This window comes from Oncorhynchus mykiss, chromosome 30 (genome assembly GCF_013265735.2).
Source record: "Oncorhynchus mykiss isolate Arlee chromosome 30, USDA_OmykA_1.1, whole genome shotgun sequence".
Taxonomy (NCBI): domain Eukaryota; kingdom Metazoa; phylum Chordata; class Actinopteri; order Salmoniformes; family Salmonidae; genus Oncorhynchus; species Oncorhynchus mykiss.
In genome coordinates this window covers 32112934-32131591 of record NC_050570.1, presented here as the reverse complement: position 1 = coordinate 32131591, position 18658 = coordinate 32112934, and the positions used below count along the sequence as shown (strand labels likewise).

At 41.3% G+C, this 18658-nt stretch overlaps 2 protein-coding genes across 2 annotated transcripts in view; one reads left to right on the top strand and one right to left on the bottom strand.

The window, feature by feature from the left end:
- The first annotated feature begins 1836 nt into the window (after positions 1-1836).
- Positions 1837-6237, top strand: LOC110521726 (growth arrest and DNA damage-inducible protein GADD45 alpha). The gene is made up of 4 exons (XM_021599529.2): positions 1837-2043; positions 2274-2375; positions 2622-2835; positions 4017-6237. The coding sequence occupies exons 1-4, from the start codon at positions 1994-1996 to the stop codon at positions 4119-4121; spliced, it is 471 nt and encodes a 156-aa protein (XP_021455204.2). The 5' UTR covers positions 1837-1993; the 3' UTR covers positions 4122-6237.
- Positions 6238-11821: 5584 nt separating this feature from the next.
- The window catches only part of LOC110521725 (guanine nucleotide-binding protein G(I)/G(S)/G(O) subunit gamma-12), a 75236-nt gene continuing 68399 nt past the window's right edge, over positions 11822-18658 (bottom strand). Inside the window, exon 5 of the mRNA XM_021599528.2 lies at positions 11822-18561. Coding sequence (XP_021455203.1) covers positions 18436-18561 — 126 coding nt within the window. The 3' untranslated portion in view covers positions 11822-18435. The remainder of the gene's footprint in view (positions 18562-18658) is intronic.

Sequence of the window (18658 nt, the reverse complement as noted above, 5' to 3'; positions counted from 1 at the left end):
GGTTACCTTTTCTCCCCCGCTTTCCCCCAGCTGTTCCTTGTCTCCTCTTGACTACCTCGTCACCCCTTCTCCCACCTGTTCCCCTTTTCCCTCTGATTAGGTCCCTATATCTCTCTCTGTTTTTGTTCCTGTCCTTGTCGGATTCTTGTTTGTTGTGTTTCATGCCTGAACCAGACTGTCGTCATGTTTGCTGTAACCATGTCTTGTCCTGTCGGAATCTGCCGGTCCGTCTGAGCCTACCTATGTTTGGTAATTAAAGAAGCTCTGTTTAAGTTAATTCGCTTTTGGGTCCTCATTCACGCACCGTAACAATCTTCCCTGTCCCTGCTGAAGAAAAGCAGGCCCAAACCATGATGCTGCCACCACCATGTTTGACAGTGGGGATGGTGTGTTCAGCTGTGTTGCTTTTACGCCAAACATAACGTTTTGCATTGTTGCCAAAAAGTTCAATTTTGGTTTCATCTGACCAGAGCACCTTCTTCCACATGTTTGGTGTGTCTCCCAGGTGGCTTGTGGCAAACTTTAAACTACACTTTTTATGGATATCTTTAAGAAATGGCTTTCTTCTTGCCACTCTTCCATAAAGGCCAGATTTGTGCAATATACGACTGATTGTTGTCCTATGGACAGAGTCTCCCACCTCAGCTGTAGATCTCTGCAGTTCATCCAGAGTGATCATGGGCCTCTTGGCTGCATCTCTGATCAGTCTTCTCCTTGTATGAGCTGAAAGTTTAGAGGGACGGCCAGGTCTTGGTAGATTTGCAGTGGTCTGATACTCCTTCCATTTCAATATTATCGCTTGCACAGTGCTCCTTGGGATGTTTAAAGCTTGGGAAATCTTTTTGTATCCAAATCCGGCTTTAAACTTCTTCACAACAGTATCTCGGACCTGCCTGGTGTGTTCCTTGTTCTTCATGATGCTCTCTGCGCTTTTAACGGACCTCTGAGACTATCACAGTGCAGGTGCATTTATACGGAGATCCTCACTGAACTTATGGAGAGAGTTTGCTGCACTGAAAGTAAAGGGGCTGAATAATTTTGCACGCCCAGTTTTTGATTTGTTAAAGTTTGAAATATCCAATAAATGTTGTTCCACTTCATGATTGTGTCCCACTTGTTGTTGATTCTTCACAAAAAAATACAGTTTTATATCTTTATGTTTGAAGCCTGAAATGTGGCAAAAGGTCGCAAAGTTCAAGGGGGCCGAATACTTTCGCAAGGCACTGTAATTTTGACCGGTGCATGCATTGCGAATGGTTGCACAGGACAGACACAAATAAGATTCAAAATAATTGACAAACATTAGAAAAATGGAAATCACTTGAAAGCCACTTGACAACAAGGCAAGCAATGACATGCTGTAAATACACAGGCTAAACGGTGTTCGTTGTTGATACATTTAAATATGAGTTTCAATATTATTTTTCATTACATGTACATTGAAGTGTTATTTGCAGTTGTCACTATGACAATGAACACACCCTGAAAGCCCAGATATCTGTGTTACCACCATATTAATAGGCCTAGAGGATGCATTGGATCAGTTGATAGACAGGTGTACAAAATAACCTTATACTTTCCTCTAGAGTGGATGTTTGCCAACAAGTTATGTCATAGTTATCGTTCTTGGTGTGGATAGCCTACCATGTAAGCACGGAAATACAGTGAGCCACTGATCATTATAACTTTACTATTTTCGCCACCAGGTGTCGCAGTGTACCTCTCTAGTTTAAAGACGTGGTGATAAATTGCGGGGCGCTGCGCATTCGCGGGAACCCATTTAGTCATTAGCATGTGACCAATGGGATTGGATATGCAAATATGAGGCGCTCGAACTCCTGTTTCCGCGTTAAATTTGGGGATTGGGAAAGGTGAGAGGAGAGTCAGATGCACAAAGACGAGACGTGCAGACACACACAGACATTAATTTGACTGGGACGTTACTGGAGGGACCATCAGTGAATATTCTGATTTCCAGGTGGATAATTTTCCTATGTGCAATATGACTTTTGAGGAAACCAGTGGAGAAAACTCTATAGAAAGGTAAGATTATCTTTGCAACTTGTTGAATTTGTCACTGCTTGAGCACTAACTGTCAAACTCGTCTCCCTGTATGCACGAGTTTGCCCCAGCATGTCCAATCTAATTTAGCTAACTAGTTAGCAAGTTACAGTAACCTATATAGTTACTTTCTATATTGATGCAAGCTGACTAAATAACAATAAAGTCGTATACTTGTCTCAGTATGGTTACCTATTGTTTTGCACCCACAGGATGGATTCGGTGTCTAAAGCATTGGAGGAGGTTATCACCTCCGCGTTACCCCAAGGTTGCGTCACTGTAGGAGTCTACGAGGCAGCAAAGTCACTCAATGTGTAAGTGAAGCACGTTGCAAGAGATTATTAGTGACAGGCATAACGTGAATGTGAACTACTATCCAAAAATACCTATATTCTTAAACGACTAAATACGAGGAGTGAATGAAGTAGCCAAATTATTTTTCAATAGATTATTCTTAAGTTATTAAGCAGTGATACATCTACTCTGAAATAAGTTCATGACTCTATTACTGTAATGTTACTTGATTAGCTAGCTAATTGTATTGACATTTAATTCACCAGGGACCCAGATAATGTGGTACTGTGCCTCCTGGCCACAGATGAGGAGCAGGTCGTGGACGTGGCTTTACAGATCCACTTCACCCTGATTCAGGCTTTCTGCTGCGAGAACGACATCAACATCCTGCGGGTCAGCAACATGAGGCGCCTCGCTGAGATACTTGGAGGAGTGAAGCCTGGGGAAGAGCCCATGGACCTGCACTGTGTACTAGTTACTGTATGTTACATTGTTCCTACTTCCATATCCCTGGCTTTTCATCTACTTAACAGTGCTGGACTTTGATATCAGTTCCTCAGGTGGGGTCTCTGCCGGTGTGGTTCATTATACCAGCTAGGCTATAATAAAATGTTTCATGGATGCTAAAGATTTGCAGTTCAGGAGCTTTGAGTACAGCATGAAAGGCCTAGCCCTAGATGGATGCAAATACTTGATTTTAACAGCGACCACATCTGGCTTGGTAGTTATATCTTCATTCATTGCTTGGCTCTTTGAAGGTTGATCCAGCTGACTGCAGCCGCATGATCTGCAGTGTGTCTGTGATGTGGCTTTCCTAGTAGTCTGACGTAGCCTACACTGGCTGCAGTACTGCGAGTGATCTGACTCCAGTTACTAGGGCTGCGTCCAAATGGCACCCTATTCCCTACATAGTGCACTACATAGTTCAGGGGTAGGCAACCCTGTTCCTGGATTGCTGGAGGTACTGCAGGATTTTGTTCCAACTAGGCACCACACGTGACCAACTGAGCTAATTGATCAGTTCAGTGATTACCTAAGTTCAACACCTCGTCTTCCAGGTCAGTTAAACCAAAAACCTGAAGTGCCTGCGGCACCCCAGGACCAGAGTTGCCTACCCGTTATATTGAGAAAAGGGTGCTATTTGCGACGTAACCTCAACGTTTGTGGCCGAGTTAGCGTAGCGATGTGTACTCTTAACTGCTCTTCCTGTGGGCCACTAGTACTTTTTCAAACCCACGTTCCAGGAAATAAAGCTTAGCTCATAGGAGAAAGAGGATGAATGATGGCACGTTTACAGAGAGACTCTTAGAAGTCAGCACGGAGACATTTTTATGCCCTGCTCATACACTTCCTTAGTAGTGATCTGATCTGTGAGGCCCACTATCAGTTCATACCCCACGCTGCAGAGAACCCTTATCTGATTATGGTTGTTAAATTGTGTATCCTTCTATTTGATGCATATGTTTAGAAAGCACAGCAATTGGCTAGATGTGTGGTTATTAACTGTGTGTGCAGTTATAATTACCGCACTTGTATAGAACCCTCAGCCCTAACTGATTAGGGCTGTTCTACATTTCTAAGGCCTACTTGTCTGTATTTTAATGTATACGTTTATAGAAAGCAGCTTTGGCCTAACTTTTTTTTTTCTTTTATTTTCACAGAAGTCAAGCACGTGCAAGGACCCAGCTCTGAGCAAAGTGAATCGCTTCTGTAGAGACAGTCGAATACTGGACCAGTGGGTCCCCATCATCAACTTACCTGACTGATGAACAAGCAGCATGGACTCCACGTGACCACGCTGTACACTTTATATTGAAGCACAGCACACTGCACTAGATCTGTGTAATAATGCCTTGGTTGGAACTCATGAACAAACCTCATTCAACAGAGGGAAGGAGAACAAGAGAACCTGCTGGATCAGTGTGGATTTTATGCTGAGGATTTCAGCTGAGGTAGAGGGATTTAGCATTCTGGATTCCAGGACTGCCAAGGTAACAATGGTATGACTAATACGAAGGTAGCGATTGGTCGTTGGCATGGCTTGATCCTCATGCCCAGGCGCTGCCATTACAGGAAGCTGACTCATGTAAGCACACAGCAGAACAGACATACACACGTAGTGGTGAGCAGAGCAGAGTGCACAAGGCAGCAGGGGATTGGAATCTCCTGGATGCTCAAAGGACTGACTCCAAGGACCATAATCAAGGACTGAACTAAACCAAACTAGAGTTTTCTGAACTGGACCGCAGTAGTCTGGACTAGTCTGGGACTACAGGATGGATAATGCCTCAAGGAAAGTGGATCAAATTTCCATGTGGGTATACTCTGCATGTTAAAGGTTTATGCAATTTTATCAGTAACTTACTGTGTTATTCAACATTATGATACTGTATAAACTGAATACAGTAGATTACCATAGAATGCACAGTAAAATGCCATATGTTTGTTTTACAGCACACTCAGACCTTTCTGTAATTTCAACAGTAAATGTGTTTTACAGTATTCATATTGTGCATTGTGAGAAGTTGTTGTGGACGGGAAAATAGTCTCTGGCTCATTAACATATTATGGTGTGCCTTGTAAGAGGCTATATTTGTTGCACCCGTGGTGAGAATGCTGAGCCCCCAAAGAATACGGTAATATACTGTATTTTAGGGATTCTACGAACTTTGTCCTGAAACTCTACAGTAGCCAATTGCTGCCAGTCATATACTGTAATTCAGAATACAGTACCAATACCACATTTTTGGAGCGCCAAAAAACGTTGGACCACTCATTAACATATGTTGATGCGTGTCTTGTAAGAGGCTATATTTGTTGCACCCATTCGTGAGAGTACCAATTTACGTGATACAGTATGTGGTAGTGGTTCCCTAACAATGCAATGTATATAGGGGACAGATCAGAGTGTCAGCAAGTCTCAAACCTTTAATAGTTGAGTGGCGATCTATTTTGATCTGTTTTGCCCTTTAGTCACTGTCAGTTTAGAAGCTTTTGTTAAAGCCTAAAGTGCAAGTGATATAAAACAGCTAGTATTCATTAATATGCTGTAATATGCAAATGCCAACCTGCTTTCTCTAATCCCTTGTAATTACAGTAAAATACTGTATTTTCTTACAGTTTAGTGACTGTTACTGTGTTTCATTGCTCTGACATCAAGTTACCATGAATATCTCTATTGTATTGGCACTATCCAGAGATTGTCAGCGATATATCATAAGATATCTTGTTGTAATTATAATTATTTTGAAGACCAATGTATCTTTAACTACAACATTTTCAGTAATGGTTAAAAAAAACATGTTTTACTTGCTATGACTGTGATATGTATTATTTTTTTTTTTTATCAACCTTGGTTGAATGCACTGACTAAGTTGCTAAGGACAAGAGTACCTGCTAAATTACCAAAATGCTACAATTAAAATAAAACTTTTGCAAAGAACACTGGGTAATGTGTCGCTGCATGGGGAATTCCAGTAATATATTCTAAATTAGATTACAGTAACATTTTTGGCACTGCAAAATCTATTACCATAAAATGTATTACAGTAGTTGTACTGTAAAATAAATTACAGTAAATTATTGGCCAATTTCTGCCAGTAAGTTAGTGTACATTGTACAGGAAACGTTTTAGTGTGGAAAAAATACATCACAACTGTAATTTAAATGATCTTGATTATTTCTGAAATTGTTATTTTGGGAATTATTTAAATTAAGAGGGAAGAACTTGTTTAGGTCATTGTCAGCACAAACCAATGTATTGACTTAAACATTAACTTTGTTGTTTTGTTTAATTCAATGTTTATGTTAATTTAATGAATTGATGTCGCAATGTTCATCAACAGCTACCTTTGCAGAGAAATAAACAAAACTGAACTAAACATTTAATTGCTTTGCTTTTTTGGATTTTAGGCAGTGAGTTTTGAGCATCACTCAGCGGGTTTCTGAGTTACCTGTTAGGGACACATGAGTCCGGACTTATAATGCTTCTCTGTAAAGGAAGTGGAAATCAGGGCCCCCCTCAGCTGCAGGTGTTGACTAACAGCCTCAGTTCAGGGGAATGGCATGCAACGCTTTCAAGTGACCTCGCATATTCAGCTGAGTAAAGAAAGGATTGTGGATGTGTGCACGGTTTAACCTGGTGCAAAAAGCTAGCACTTAGTTTAGCTTATATTTCTAATGAAACATGCACCATGTCTTAACAATACAATGCATCCCTCCATTGACACCAGTGGTAAACACTACAGCGTGTCTGTTATTAAAAGCCCTTGTAACAACCGTTCCACACTCTGCGCTCACATCTTAACAAAACATATCATTAACCATCACTCACGAGGGAGAAGGAGAATTCCCATACATGTAGCTTCCTTCTGTGAACAGCAGCATCCGTGTGTGTGTGATCACAATGACAGCCCTTGCTGTCACTGGGCCTTCTATTCAAACACACAAGGGGATAAACAACAGTCCCCTGACAGGGCCAAAAACAGCCAGAGAGGAAAGAAAATATATATTACTAGCCAGCACACTCAGAGGACACCAGAACTTAATGTGTATGTATGTGTGTGGAGCAGAGCAGGGGGACAAAGCCCTCAAAGAGCAGCTGATGAAACAATGAGTGTGTGACTATGAATCAAGGCTCATTTAGACTCACAGTGAGAGTACGGGAGGGTACTACTGACTTCATAATAGCTATAAATAGACCCTATGAATGGAGGTGATGCAGTCACAGTGACGCACTGATAGGAATAATAGTGTTACTATTTAGAAAGCAACACAAGCGGAGCTGGCTGTTAACCAGAGCTGGCTGTTAACCCCCTGATGTCATGCAGGCCTGAAATACGGCTGTTCAATGATGGTGGGGGGGGGGGGGGGGGGGGGGGGGGAGTGAGAATAGAGTGAGTGAGAATAGAGGAGAGTTGCAGGTCTGTCCTGCTAGCCCTATGTGGAATGGAATGCAGGGGTGTATGAATAGGGGGGCTACTACCTTCTCCAGAGGTAGCGATCTAGTGGTTTTACAGGGGTTAAAATACTGCAAGTCAGGAATGGTGCGTCAGTCAGGTGGGTGACTGGAGGTTAGGAGAAGGCCAGTGCACTGCAACCTCACTCCTCTGAACTTTAACTCCTATTTTCCATTTCCACAAGAGTCATGGAAAATAGCTGGGCTGGGGGTACCACCAGTGAAAGTCAACACATGACACTGATGACGGGAATTCAGCAGGGAGGAGCAAGCAACGACAAATGAACAGAACAGAACCCTACTATCATTTTCTGATGAACTCTGAATGCACGGTTTATGCAGGTTTTCACTATGGATCTATAGGCCTAAATCGCAATGCCAAAAAGAATGGAAACATTTGATAAAGACACTGATCTGTAGGGCTGGGAATTGCCAGGGACCTCACAATATGATATTATCACAATACTTAGGTGCCTATATGGTATGTATTGCAATTATATATGTATGACAATTCATTGCGATTCTATATGTATTGCGATTTGATACTGAGATTTACATCGCGAGTTGATGTTCCAAACATATTGCTCACTACAGTATATGCCTGCTACAGAGGGACAAGAGAGAGCCATGAGAAAACTAGTTTTGATCAGTCATGGAAATAAAAATGTCTCACCGTTTAAGCAATGGTAGCAATGGTACCAGAGTTTTGGTGCAATTACAGTCATCTAGCGCTAGCTAACGTTAACTACCTAGCAACCAAAAAAGTAGTGGGATAATTAAGAACAGTATCTTGCAGGATTCAGTAGTTCTAATGGAATCCAGAAAGAACAAAACCCTGTCTTCAAACATCTACATTAAAAGGTGCAAAGTTTGGGCAAAGAGACAAAACATCCACATCAAATTAAGATGGAAAACCACTTTTTGTGCAGTATTAATTTACCATCGTTACAAACCACTTCATGTAAATTGCAGTATTGTACATACAGTAGGCTGGTCATCTAGGTACCTGTAGACTTTCCATCACCAGGAAGAAAAACAATGCACAATACAGTAATTGAGTACATTGTGACATCAAGTGGTTTGTGATGATGTGGCTCAGTTGGTAGAGCATGGCGCTTGCAGCGCTAGGGTTGTGGCGTGGGTTCCATTTCTACAGGGGACCAGTAAGAAAATGTACGCGGTCACTACTGAAAGTTGCTCTGAGTAAGACCATCTACTAAAATGTAAAAGGAATGAATGGACCATTTCAGTTTACACACAGAAATAAGTTGTATTTGCAAAGTATTTCAAGAAGCTGGAAAACATATCAAGCAAGTATAATCAGATTAATTGTTTTGTACATATAAATGTCAGGTAGACACTCAAATACATTTAGTTTAAATGTTTTCACAAAAGTAGTGCACTGGCCCCTGACTAGCCCTGTATTTGCTATTTATTTTCTTTCTGCAAATTATTCTTTAACTTGTCTCCTTCCCTTCATCTATACTGACTTGAAGGGGATTTAACAGGTGACATCAATAAGGGATCCTAGTTTTCACCTGGATTCACCTGGCCAGTCTGTCATGGAAAGAGCAGGTGTTCCTAATGTTTTGTACAGTCGTGGACAAAAGTTTTGAGAATGACACAAATATTAATTTTCACAAGTCTGCTGCCTCAGTTGGTATGATGGCAATTTGCATATGATCAGATGAATTGCAAAGTCCCTCTTTGCCATGCAAATGAACTGAATCCCCCAAAAACATTTCCACTGCATTTCAGCCCTGCCACAAAAGGACCAGCTGACATCATGTCAGTGATTCTCTCGTTAACACAGGTGTGAGTGTTGACGAGGACAAGGCTGGAGATCACTCTGTCATGATGATTGAGTTCAAATAACAGACTGGAAGCTTCAAAAGGAGGGTGGTGCTTGGAATCATTGTTCTTCCTATGTCAACCACGGTTATCTACAAGGAAACACGTACCGTCATCATTGCTTTGCACAAAAAGGGCTTCACAGGTCAAGGATATTGCTGCCAGTAAGATTGCACCTAAATCAACCATTATCAGATCATCAAGAACTTCAAGGAGAGCGGTTCAATTGTTGTGAAGAAGGCTTCAGGGTGCCAAAGAAAGTCCAGCAAGCGCCAGGACCGTCTCCTAAAGTTGATTCAGCTGCGGGATCGGGGCACTACCAGTACAGAGCTTGCTCAGGAATGGCAGCAGGCAGGTGTGAGTGCATCTGCACGCACAGTGAGGCAAATACTTTTGGAGGATGGCCTGGTGTCAAGAAGGGCAGCAAAGAAGCCACTTCTTTCCAGGAAAAACATCAGGTACAGACTGATATCCTGCAAAAGGTACAGGGATTGGACTGCTGAGGACTGGGGTAAAGTCATTTTGTCTGATGAATCCCCTTTCCGATTGTTTGGGCCATCCGGAAAAAAGCTTGCCCAGAGAAGACAAGGTGAGTAGACAAGGTGAGAAGACAAGGTCAGTCCTGTGTCATGCCAACAGTAAAGCATCCTGAGACCATTCATGTGTGGGGTTGCTTCTCAGCCAAGGGAGTGGGCTCACTCACAATTTTGCCTAAGAACACAGCCATGAATAAAGAATGGTACCAACACATCCTCTGAGAGCAACTCCCAACTATCCAGGAACAGTTTGGTGATGAACAATGCCTTTTCCAGCATGATGGAGCACCTTGCCATAAGGCAAAAGTGATAACTATGTGGCTCAGGGAACAAAACATAGATATTTTGGGTCCATGGCCAGGAAACTCCCCAGACCTTAATCCTATTGCGAACTTGTGGTCAATCCTCAAGAGGCGGGTGGATAAACAAAACCCCACAAATTCTGACAAACTCCAAGCATTGATTATGCAAGAATGGTCTGTCATCAGTCAGGATGTGGCCCAGAAGTTAATTGACAGCATGCCAGGGCGGATTGCAGAGGTCTTGAAAAAGAAGGGTCAACACTGCAAATATTGACTCTTTGCATCAACTTCATGTAATTGTCAGTAAAAGCCTTTGACACTTGTGAAATGCTTGTAATTATACTTCAGTATTCCATAGTAACATCTGACAAAAATATCTAAAGACACTGAAGCAGCAAACTTTGTGTCATTCTCAAAACTTTTGGCCATGACTGTACACTCAGTGTATAGCGAATAGGTTGCATATCCCAAAGTTCTCTCTGTCAAGGTAACACAATCACATCTCCACAAAGGCCCAATATCATCCATCATCAGATGGGAGAGTGGCGATTACATCCATGTGGTCCAACAAATATAGCCAGAGCTAGTTTCTGCCTGTAACATTAAACCCTCAGAGAGAAGGAGAACGAGAGAGACCACTCGTAGGCACAGGGAGCATTATTGTCGCTAGTGAAAGTCTACACACACCTTGCACAGTCTTCACATTTTGCTGTCCCAAAATGAAATCTGAAAAAGGGAATACAATCAATTTTTTCCTTATCGATATAAACAATCTACTCCACATTTTCAAAGTGAAAGAAAAATTATAGAAGCGTTAAAAAATGTCTAATAATACAAACAAACAGATGTCTTGATTGCGCATGTCTTCACACCCCAGAGTTAATACTTTGTGAATCATTTTGAATATGATTCCACACACTTTGCACGAAATCTTAAGGCAAGATTTATCCATTGTTTTTGGTATTAAAATGTGTTTAATTGCCCCACAATTTTTTAAAATTATATAGCAGAGTTTTTTTCAGAAGACTGGGGGTTTCCCTCTAACTCCTTACTTGGGGTTTGCTCCTTTCATATTTATTTTGATCCTGAAAATATCCCCTCTCCCTGCCAGTGACAAGCATACCTATAACATAATGCTGCCACCACGCTACTTGAAAATACAGAGGGTTTCACTCTGTGTTATGTTGTATTGGACCCAAACCATTTTTTTATTCAGGCCATTTCTTTGCCATGTTGTCTTGAAGAATTACTAATGGCCTTGTTGCAAACAGTAATGGATGGTTTGGAGTGAATTTACTAACAAAGTTGGTAGAATCTTATTCAAAATTATTCACAGCTGTAATGGCTGCTTCCACCAAACATTAACCCTGGGGTGTGAAGACATGTGCAATTATGATCTCTTTTTTTTATGTTCTATAATTTTTCTTTCACTTTGAAAATTGTAGGTTGTGGAGTGGAATCCAATTTCATAAAGGTTTTGATATAATTTTAAGGCAGCAAAATGTGAAGACTGTGCAAGGGGTGTGTAGACTTTCACTTGGCACTGTAACCTAACAGCCCTGCCTTGACTTGGGGACAGAGAACAGTACAACAAAATACAGCAAAAATCTGAGCAAATGGGAAGGATTACAGTTCAGTGATTGACCTGATACTAGATAAACGGGTTTGTCTATTAGTTGTGACAATTAAACAATCTATACTCTCAAGTTATCCTCTAAAATGTATCTTAACATTGTAATAAATGTATAGTTTTTTTACACACAAGCAATTTTTTTGTGCCAGGACAAGTATGTTTATAAATCACTCAAAAATCATGTGTTTAAAGACCTTTATTAACATCTACAAATATAAGGCGTCAAAATTGGGAATATAATGCAAAAATTACATGACACAGGAAAAATATCCACATGGACAATATGTACCAGAGATCAAATCCAGTATCCGTATTTGTCACAGAGAGAAAAAAAAAGTTTGCTTTAAAACTGTAAAATCCTTTTGTAACATGAATTGAGTCGGCAAAAATCAAATGGAACACCTACATCAAAATAACATATAGGGGAGAGCGAGGTAAGTTGTCAAACTGGTCATACCTCCAACACTAGAGGCGCTATCTAAAAAAAAATCAAATCGCTACTTTGTGTGACTACATGTTCTATGGTCAACTTCCTGTTCACATGTGGTCAAGGTCACTCTAATCTGAGGTGAGCACAAGTTTGTTATTTTTCCCCTTCAAAAGTAAAAAATTGGCACTTTACATTTTATGCAATAAAACTTTGTTAGGTATGAATGTTAAAAATTATAATTTTGCACTGAGTAGAGAAGACAATAACGTGTCTTTTGATACTTTAGCTGCAGTCCTATGTTGAGCTAACCTTGAGATTTAGCCAACATTAGCACACGTCAGTTTGGGGTAAGTTGTTTTAATGACTTTGGGGCAAGTCTTTACATGTGACAACTTGCCCCAGTACACATAGAACAGGCTTAAAAAAATGTGATATTGTGTAATCAGCTCTGATAGTAGTATTAAATGTTACCATAAATGTATTATTATATATACTGTACATATAGTTTAGAGCAGCAGACATATCCCTGGACTACAGAAGACAGGCTCTGGCTTGTGTGTGTGTGTGGTGTGTGGTGTGTGCGCACCTGTATCTACTAACACACTACATGCCTACTATATGAGACAGTATATCCACACACACACACACACACACAGTCATGAATTTAGTGTGGTGTTATGAATTGCAATGTGGCAACAATGATAGTAGACGGTGAGGTGGGCATAATAAGCCTGTAATGAGTATATAATGAGGAAATGTGTTTTTGAAGGAAAGAAGAAAGGAAGGAAAGAAAGATGGTTAGAAATGATAAAAGACAGAATGGCAGCACACCACCTGAAACAATGTTAAAGGCAGTGAGGCAGGTGAAGTTTCAGAACAAATCAATCAGGAGTACAGCGAAGGATTTTTACATAAATGACCGTAATCTGACTCTGTATTTTCAAAAGGTTACCAGAGAAGAAGGTGAAAGTCAGACAGCCATGCCAACAACAGTGGTTGGCTATTCAAAGCCACGGCAGTTTTTTTCCACCTGATTTGGAGATGTAGCTTGTTCAGTATATTACTAGGTCAGCTGACATTTATTTTGGTCTGTCGCCAAGTGAGGTCAGAAGACTTGCCTATTTGTTTGCTGTGGCACACCAGCTGAAGTTCGTGCCAATGTGGGCAGAAAAAGAAAAGACCAGCTTAGAATGGTTTACAGGCTTCTTAAAGCGGCACCCAGCGGTGTCATTGAGAAAGCCAGAGGCAACTAGCCTTGACAGGGCAAGTAGCTTCAACAGAGAAAATGTTAATGCTTTCTTCGACAATGTAGCAGAAGTGCTACAGAGATATCAGTTTGGACCAGGAGACATATGGAATGTCGATGAAACTGGGGTGATCACTGTACATAAACCTGGCATAGTGGTGGGCAGACGTTGATTCAAACAATTAGGGTCACTGACCTCCGCTGAAAGGAGAACCCTCGTCACACTGGCCTGTGCTGTCTCAGCCACAAGGAATAGTATACCTCCATATTTTATATTCCCCTGTGTCAACTTCCGCGATCATTTCCTGATCAACGGGGCACCTGGCAGCAAAGGAGGGGCAAATCTCTCTGGCTAGATGAAAGATGTGCACTTTGTTGACTTCCTGAAACATTTTGTCCAGCATACGAAATTCTCCAAGGAGAAGCCCTGTTTACTCCTTTTGGACAAAACCACGAGTCTCATCTGTCCATTGATGGACTCAATTATGGACTCAATTATCCCAACCCATTGCTCTCATCGGCTTCAACCCTTAGATAGGTCTGTCTACATGTCGCTAAAGAGGCACATGAACACTGCTTGTGATGCCGGATGAGGAACAATCCCGGGGAGACAATGTTACATTTATGACATTCCTGGGATTGTGGCAATCGTCTATCCTCTGGCTGCAACCCCCTTGAACATTCAGGCTGGCTTTAGGGTGGCTGGGGTACAACCTTACAACAGGGATGTATTTATGGAAACCGAGTTTGCACCATCTTACGTTAAAGATGGCCCCATTCAGAACCCAACCCTACCAGGCCCCAGCACCAACCCTGCCAGGCCCCAGCAACATTCCAGCCCTGCCAGGCCCCAGCAACATTCCAGCCCTGCCAGGCCCCAGCACTATTCTAGCCCTGCATAGCACGAGCTCAGACACGCCCAGTTCTTATGCTAGCAGCAGCTCACCCTTGCCCAGCAATGCCATTCCTGACAGCGGACTACCATCTCCAGAGGATATCCGGCCATATGCAAAAGCTGGCCCCCGAAAATCAGCTTGCAAAGGAAGAAAACAGCACAAAACAGCAATTCTAAATGACACCAGTAAAGCAGGTACTAGAAATGGAAAAGAATAAGGCACAATATAGCAAAAGGCTGTTTCCGAAGAAAGGGAAGCAAGGGGGAGGAGTCCAAATCTGGATCTGCAAAGAAAAAGGCAGCTAAAAAAAGAAAAAAAATCATAGAAGAGTCATCAGATGAAGAGGAGAGCTTCTGCCTCGTCTGTGTGCAGCCATTTTCAAACAGCCTTCCAAAGGAGACTTGGGTGAAGTGTGTGAGATGCAACAAATGGGCCCATGATGCTTGCACCTCAGGCCAGGCAATTTATGTGTGCCAGAACTGTGACTCTGAAGATGAGTCTGATTAGTCAGATACGGATGTACGTCAACTAGGCTGTTGCAAAACTGTGAAGATATGTAAGATATGAAGCTGGAATGAATGCAACATATGTGCCCAAGACTTCCTTCTTTCATTTGTATGTCATCGTTACCATTGTGATCCGTTGTGCCCAGTAGATGTTAGACATCGTGAGAAGTGTGATAACATACCTCGCTCTCCCCTACTGTATTATCATCAATTTATCGTCAAGGGAAAGAAGAAAAAAAAAGTGTTAACACACATATAGTCTAGATTCGACTGAAGTTCAGCATGTCGTTGCAGTGACATTGTGACAGTGAGAAGAGGCAAGTGTAGAAACACATCGTACAGCAACACGCAACTTCAAGCGAGCCTTCAAAGCCACAGAATATAATATCTTGTGGAGTGAGCGTAACATAAATAGTAGAATGTGAGATCTTTGGTTCTGGGTTGCCGAGATTTCCCAGAATAGGGAGACAAATAGCATACCATGTGGTGTGGGAACGTTTTAATTGGTGCTGCAGCCTGTCTCCGTGGCGGTCAGTTGACCATCCAAATAGCAGTCAGTCTCTATTATTTGAATAGCTAACAAAACAAATGACAGCGTAGATGTGCTCCCTGCATCCACTGGGAATGTAGTGATTCCGTTGTTCACAGTATTATCCTAGTGTTGTTTGAGGAGTGTGGTTGAAAGGTAGTGGTGAGATGCCGAAGCAAGACTACTTCAAAATTAAGGCCCTGGATGGTTAAGCTGGGTCGTGTTCATTGGGTGCAAAGTGAAGTGAACTGGGGAGGTACTACCTGAACTTGTCTAATAAGAAACTATAGTTTTAGCTACAGTATGCCCTACTGCACATGACAATGGTTACCGAGTTGCTTTTGCCAGTCGCGTGCAAAGTCACACAGGGACACTTACACAAATGCATACTCCCACACACACAATAACAATTATTCAACCACTGTGACCATCATGACCATTGTGAGAGCATGAAATAAGAAAATATTATTGTATTGTTATTGTAAACATGGAATGTTAAAACTCAAGAAGAAATCATAATAACAGTCTACACAAAGTTCACGGAATCCCTTTCAGGATAGAAGTCGTACATTTATCAATTAAACATTATCAGAATGAAACACTAAAAGTACTGGCAATAAAATACAATCAGAAAACCTGCACATTTCTAGCCTGGTACCAGATCGGTTTGTGCTCTTGCTTAATCCCTAGTTTTCACAATTGTTTGCCAAGAAAATGAGTCACAAGGAGTTTGCATGATAGCACATACAGACTGGCACTCAGGCTAGTACAGTATGTTTCCTCTGATGCTGGTACATTGGATAGATGTCATTGTGATGGCACCGACGGATCTTACCTCCTCTGCTTCAGCTATGTAGAGATAACATTATGGACCAACATCTTTTACATCAACGTAAGGCATATTACACTCATTTAAAGGGTTACATAATATTAGTGTACCGTGGTCTGCAATACTTCATATTGTTACTACATTATCTATCTACTGTACCACATACAAGCGAGACAACTATGCAAAGTCACAAAGGTTGGTTTCTAAGGCAAAGGTTAGTCTGAGTTTCATAACAATTACATAGAAGTGGGATAGTCTGAATTGATACCCCCCCCACACCCTCTACCCGCGCCTGAAAAGAAAATGATCTCTGACATTGTCTTTGCAGAAACAAAACAATGCTTGTTAGACATGGTGAAGTGGTCATCCTTTAACCTTCTTCAGGCCCTGTGGATGCAAGCTAGATGCTTTCCCTTACAGAATGACAGGCACCCTTTGAGAGTGTGTTCATTTGTCACAGAGGCCATGACCTTTTGGCCAGCCTGCCCTCTCTTGTTTTGATGGGACATTCACAGGCCAGTCCCAAATGGCCGCCTTTTCCCTTTAGTGCACTACTTTTAACAAGGGCCCATGGGGCTCTGGTCAAAAGTAGTTCACTATATAGGGAATAGGATGCCATTTGGAACAAAGACATACAGTGGTTTACCAGCCCATCAGCACTGGTTAGTGTACTCCTGTGTCATGGGACTGGCTGATTTACATAACAGGGTTATTACAAGCTTATCAGTAGCATTCAAACTAGGCTGATTGTTTTCCGAAGAGGCTACTGTGTGGGGACTGACTGACGCAATCAGGAGCTTAAAGGTTTAAACTAGCGTGCTGCAACTGCAATGCTTTAGGGCCATTGACATGATTTATGCTCTAGCTGATGTGCACTGTTAGATGTTTTTGTAATTGTATCTGTACTTACTGTATTAATCAACAGTATGATGCTGTATAAACTGAATACAGTAGATTATCATAGAAGGCACAGTAAAATACCATGCATTTGTTTTACAGCACACTAAAACTTTTCTGTAATTTCAACAGTAAAACATTGTAGTGCACAGTAAAATAACGTAAATTGTAAGAGGCTATATTTGTTGCACCAATGAGTGAGAATGCTGTACCCCTACAGAATACGGTAATATTCTGTATTTTAGGAATTCTACAAACTTTACTGGCCAATTGCTACCAGTAATTTATAATACATTACCAATACAGTATTTTTGGAGAGCCAAAAACCTTTTGATCCCTAACTGGTATATGGTATTGTTGTTTCTCACTCATTAATATATTTTGAGGAGTGTCTTGTAAGCGGCCATATTTGTTGCACCCATTGGTGAGAGTGCTGTACCAATTTAAGTGATAGGTGGTAGTAGTTCCCTAACAATTAAATGTATATAGGGGTAGATCAGAGTGGCAGCAAGTCTCAAAACCATGAATGGTTGAGTAGCTAGCCCTGTCCTTTGATCTGTAGTCACTGTCAGTTTACCCATAGATTTCCAGTCATTGTGCTGATGCTAGTTAGCATTGACTCGCGAAACGACCTTTAAACGTCCTTCGTACTGGACACAGAGACATAAAATAGTATCTACGGTTAAAGAAACGTTTTACTTGCTATGACATGTGTTGTTTTTTTTAATCAACCTTGGTTGAATGCACTGACTGTAAGCTGCTAAGGTCAAGAGTGCCCGCTAAATGACCAAAATGTAAATCTAAAAATGAACATTTGCAAAGAACACTGGATAATATGCTACTGCATGGGTAATTCCAGTAATGTACTGTAAATTGGATTACAGTAACATTTGTGGTACTGTAAAATGGATTACAGTGAAATGGATTACAGTAGCTGTACTGTAAAATACATTTGCTGTCAGTAAGTTGATGTACATTTTAAAGGAACTGTTTTAGTGTTAACATGACAAAGTTGGGAACCCCCATTTCAAACCCAGCTGGTCTTTAGTCTGCATAACATATGGTAACAATCTGAAAGAACACCAGTCTCTGTTGAGAGGAGCCTCAGAATGAGCTATCTATTCATGACTGACTGAACTAAACTAAACCCTTTTTTTCTGGGTCACAAATGAATTGTTGTATATGATGGAGAGAGAGAGGACCAATGATTCTGATTCTACCAAAATGGCACTAGTTTAAAAGAGAGAGTGAATGAGTCCCAAATGGCACCCTATTCCCTTTATATTGCACTACTTTTGACCAGAGCCCTAAGGTAACATTTTGAAATCAACCTAAAGTACAAGGAAACATGGGGAGTGGGACTGGGCTGGCCTTAAGGCAAATAGTGTACCGGTATTAACATTGTATATTTCTCCCTATAAAAGAATACAAATAAAAAAAAAGCTAAGATAATTCAGCTGTTCCGCTACTATAATATAGTGCATGGCTTCTTGTCTTTGAAGGGGTTTTCAGAGGCTGGTATACCCATGAGTAGAGGGTCGTATTTACCCTGTTCTCCACAGTAGTGCATCAGGTCTGCTGAGGCCTTGGACACCTGCAGGAGAGAATCATACAGCAGATTACAATTGGAAACACAAGGAAACACTCACACAGAGAGAAGGTCAGAGAAGGCAGGTCTTGCTAGCCTGGCT

Excerpts from the sequence above, each read along its gene's own strand:
- LOC110521726 (XM_021599529.2), top strand. The coding sequence starts at position 1,994 with ATGTGCAATATGACTTTTGAGGAAACCAGTGGAGAAAACTCTATAGAA. Across the intron at positions 2,044-2,273 it reads GGAGAAAACTCTATAGAAAG|GATGGATTCGGTGTCTAAAG; the intron begins GTAAGATTATCT and ends TTGCACCCACAG. Across the intron at positions 2,836-4,016 it reads TGCACTGTGTACTAGTTACT|AAGTCAAGCACGTGCAAGGA; the intron begins GTATGTTACATT and ends TTATTTTCACAG.